The sequence below is a fragment of the Drosophila montana genome, unplaced genomic scaffold, assembly GCF_035044405.1.
Source record: "Drosophila montana isolate Dmon_TW-CO22-7 unplaced genomic scaffold, ASM3504440v1 contig_3003_1, whole genome shotgun sequence".
NCBI lineage: Eukaryota > Metazoa > Arthropoda > Insecta > Diptera > Drosophilidae > Drosophila > Drosophila montana.
Window position 1 is genome coordinate 611,084 of NW_026997879.1, and position 3,971 is coordinate 615,054.

The window sequence follows — 3,971 nt, forward strand, 5'->3', positions numbered from 1 at the left end:
GGAGTGCGGGCGCTCCAAATGAGGTCGCTGCGGCAAAAAATGGGAGCAGCGCAGCCAAAACTACTAACAAGGCGACCAGACACGAACCGAGCCGAACAGTGAGCGAGCTGTTATTGTTGTTGTTGCTGTTGCTGTTGTTGTTGCTGCTGCTATTCAGTCTTTCTATTGAACACACCCCTCAATGGGCAACAACTACAACTAACAAGGCGGCCGAAATAAAGGAGCCAATGGAACAAAGCCAACAAGCAGCGTAACAATGCACCAGCAACAGAGAGAAAAAGAGCGAAACATAGAGAGAGAGAACGAGAGAGAGCGAGCGAGCACAAAGCAGCGCTGTAGGAACACAGGTATGCGAGAACCAGGCAATCTTGTTGCCATCTCGCTCTGGCATACATGCATACCTGTGCAGGGGGTTGTTGCTGCTGGCGCTGGTGCCGAGAGAGAGAAAGAGCGTAGGTCCGCAATGGGCATAACAGAAAACTGGATTTGACTGTAGTCGTGTCAGTCTCAATTATTGCGCAGACAAATCAGTCAGTGTGTAGCTGTTGAGCCGAACAGAAGCAGCAGCAAGAGCAATAGCAAAAGCAACAGCAACAGCAACTGATTCTATCAAGCACAAACGACATTACAGTAAACATAACAAAAAAAAAAGAGACATTGTGAATACAGTGAAGTGACAAACAAGAGAACAACAAGAACGCAAACACAGTGAACATTATATTGAAAACAATATCAAGTGATAAACGAACATAGATAAACATATAATGGCCACATTATCGTCACATCCCAATTATGGTTTCCATTTGGGCACCGGTCAGGGCCTGGAGCTGCCGTCCCCTGGCGACTATGCGTCCCAGGGCCTGGTCAATGCCCAGCTTAGCCCCAGCATGGACATGGATATAAAGCGTGTGTTGCATTACTCACAAAGCGGCGGATTGGCTGCCAGTCTGGCAGCCATGGGCGGCTCACCAGGTGGTGGTGGCCCAGGCGGCGTCAGCAGCCAAGCTGCCAGCAACATGAGCCACCACATGGCGCATCATATGCACAACGCCGTGGCCGCACAGCAGACCCTCTCGCCCAACAGCTCCATTGGCTCCGCCGGCAGTCTGGGCAGCCAGAGCAGCTTAGGCAGCAGCGGCATGGGTGGAGGCATTGGCATGGGCGCACATGGCTCGGGCGTGGGCACTGGCCCTGGTAATGGCTCCATGCACAGTTTGGCCACATCGCCTGGACAGGAGGGACACATCAAGCGCCCGATGAACGCGTTTATGGTTTGGTCGCGTCTGCAGCGTCGTCAGATCGCCAAGGATAATCCCAAGATGCACAATTCGGAGATATCGAAGCGCTTGGGCGCCGAATGGAAACTGCTGGCCGAGTCGGAGAAGCGTCCGTTCATTGATGAGGCCAAGCGCCTGCGCGCATTGCACATGAAGGAACATCCGGATTACAAGTATCGTCCACGTCGCAAGCCCAAGAACCCGCTGGCCGCTGGCCCCCAGGGCGCACTCCAAATGCAGAGCAACATGAACATGAACATGAACATGAATATGAACATGAATATGAACATGAATATGGCGCAACAGAAACTGGGTGGAGCCGGCGGCGGTCCGGCGGGCGGTGGCTACAATCCGTTCCATCAGCTGCCCCCATACTTTGCACCCTCGCATCATCTGGACCAACCGTATCCGGTGCCATATTTCACAGGTTTCGATCCGCTGGCGCTGTCTAAGCTGCATCAGAGCGCGGCGGCAAACAATCAGACGCACAAGCACCTGGAGGCGCAGCAGGCGTCACAATTGCCACCCACATCCCTGAGCAGCTTCTACTCCGGCATCTACTCGGGCATCTCGGCGCCATCACTGTATGCCGCGCACTCTGCGAACGCCGCCGCCGCTGGACTGTATACCTCATCCTCGACATCGTCGCCGGGCTCCTCGCCCGGCACCATCACGCCCAACGGCATGGACGGCTCCATGGACAGCGCCTTGAGGCGGCCGGTGCCAGTGCTCTATTAGGCACAAGCGCGGGCCAAAGCTGTCCCAGAGTAAAGTACAATTTGCATTGTTGACGCGTTCCCAAAGTGATCCACTGGTTTTAAATCTTTAAAAGCTCTATGTAAGCCAATTACGATCTAGTAGTTCTCTATCTTTGATATTTCTCGCCCTATCAAGCAAAACGCTCGCAAAAGTCTAGTACAATCTTTGCACAAGAAAGAAACCGTAAGAAACATTCCTAGCCAATAAACATACATATTACCTAACATAATACAAATTATAATAATGTCTATAATTTATTGTCGCTAAACAAAACAAATTAAATACCTAATTGTAAATTAATTTTATTTAGTTCTAAGCGTGTGCTCCTTGTTGTTTTTATCAGCACCATCCTCATATCCTAGTTACGAGTATTGTGCCCCTAACTCAAATTGTAAATATCACGTGAATTCGTTATAGACTATAAAAACACAATCCGAAAATGGAAAGAAACAAAAAAAAACACACACACACACACATATTCATAAATGTATTAATAATTGTATTAAACTTTAAAAACAACAACGTTAATATTTAAGGCAAAACAGCAAAATATTGAGAAGAAAATGAATAAAAAAACAACATTTATTAAAATGACAAAAAACTCAAACAATTTTTAAGACTTCTTTCATTCTTAGAAATTAAACTCAAAATCTTTTAAAGGGCAATAGAAATATATCTTTGCATATATTGTTAATAGTCTTTGTATAATTTCTATACTTGCCATCGGAAGCTGTTTAGCAGACTTCTAAGTAAAAAGTATGGTATTATATGGGATTATATAGTTCCAAGTAGACACCTGAACTTGGAGCTAAGTATGACAATGCTCAGGATGCGAACGCAGCTCCTCCTTGTTCAGTTTCCCAAGTATCTTTTCCCAACATTACATTGAGTTCTCAGCTCTTTTCTAACAGTTGAGTCTTTGCAACTGTAACCTAAGATTATGAGACTCATCAGTATTAACCTTGTCTCCACGTGTTTCTCATATATATTTATCATACAAATAATTATATATAATAACAATTTTTGCCCGCAGTGTTTGCCTTGTTGTTGTTGATTGAAAACTTTAATTTGATTTGCACACAGAAATATTCGAGGTATTATACAACTATTTGGCGTTGTATTAATTTCTATTGATTAATGCGCTGTTTATTTTGTTTATTTTGCGCCTCGGCCAACAATGATCTGGGCTATACGAGATCCAAACAAAGGTCGCCAGAGTCGTAGAGGGTATGGTCATATCTGCCATACGGGGGCCATTGTCCGGGCCCAACGGGGGGGCTGGGCCATTGAAATTTTAGACGGCAAACAGATCCACACAGACCTCTGGCGATCAAATCAACGAGTTTTCAGTCAATTTTATTATATTCAAACACTTTTTTTCTTCTCATCTTAACTTGTAATAATAATAAGAATAATTGCGGTCATTAATAAATCCACTAGCATTGTTTCTCAACTTATACAACTTGTGTTTTTTCGATTTGAGAAAGTGTGTGTGTGTGTGTGTGAAATGTGTTAAAATATCAAATATTGATTATTGTTTGTTATTATAGGCATTGTTGTCGCCGTTGTTGTTCCAACAGTGTGTTTTTTCATTCTTATGCTATTCTCCTCTCTATATAAAATTTCACAAATATTTACTTTGCATTGACGTGATATTGAATAATTATATAAAGAATGAATTTTAGGTTAAGTTGCTGGCATAAGTTCGAAACGCTCTCAGGTAAAAAAATGAATCCTAAAACGGGTCAGTCAGAACTCAACTAAGAGGGTTGGCAACACACACATATCAAACTATTTAGCAGCTTATACTTCAGAACTCAATGTATTATGAAGAATCTTTGACCTCTTCAAATGGTAGCCCAAACGATTAATTAAACGTAAATAAGCTTGTGTGGTTAACTAACTAGTTTACCAGTTAGTTATGGTAAAGTGGAT

At 44.1% G+C, this 3,971-nt stretch overlaps 1 protein-coding gene across 1 annotated transcript; it reads left to right on the forward strand.

Moving 5' to 3' along the window:
* The first annotated feature begins 548 nt into the window (after nucleotides 1-548).
* On the forward strand, nucleotides 549-2,352 carry D (Dichaete). Its single transcript, XM_064685009.1, has one exon. The coding sequence runs from the start codon at nucleotides 765-767 to the stop codon at nucleotides 2,013-2,015; it is 1,251 nt and encodes a 416-aa protein (XP_064541079.1). The 5' UTR covers nucleotides 549-764; the 3' UTR covers nucleotides 2,016-2,352.
* Nucleotides 2,353-3,971: the final 1,619 nt, after the last annotated feature.

Excerpts from the sequence above, each read along its gene's own strand:
- D (XM_064685009.1), top strand. The coding sequence starts at position 765 with ATGGCCACATTATCGTCACATCCCAATTATGGTTTCCATTTGGGCACC.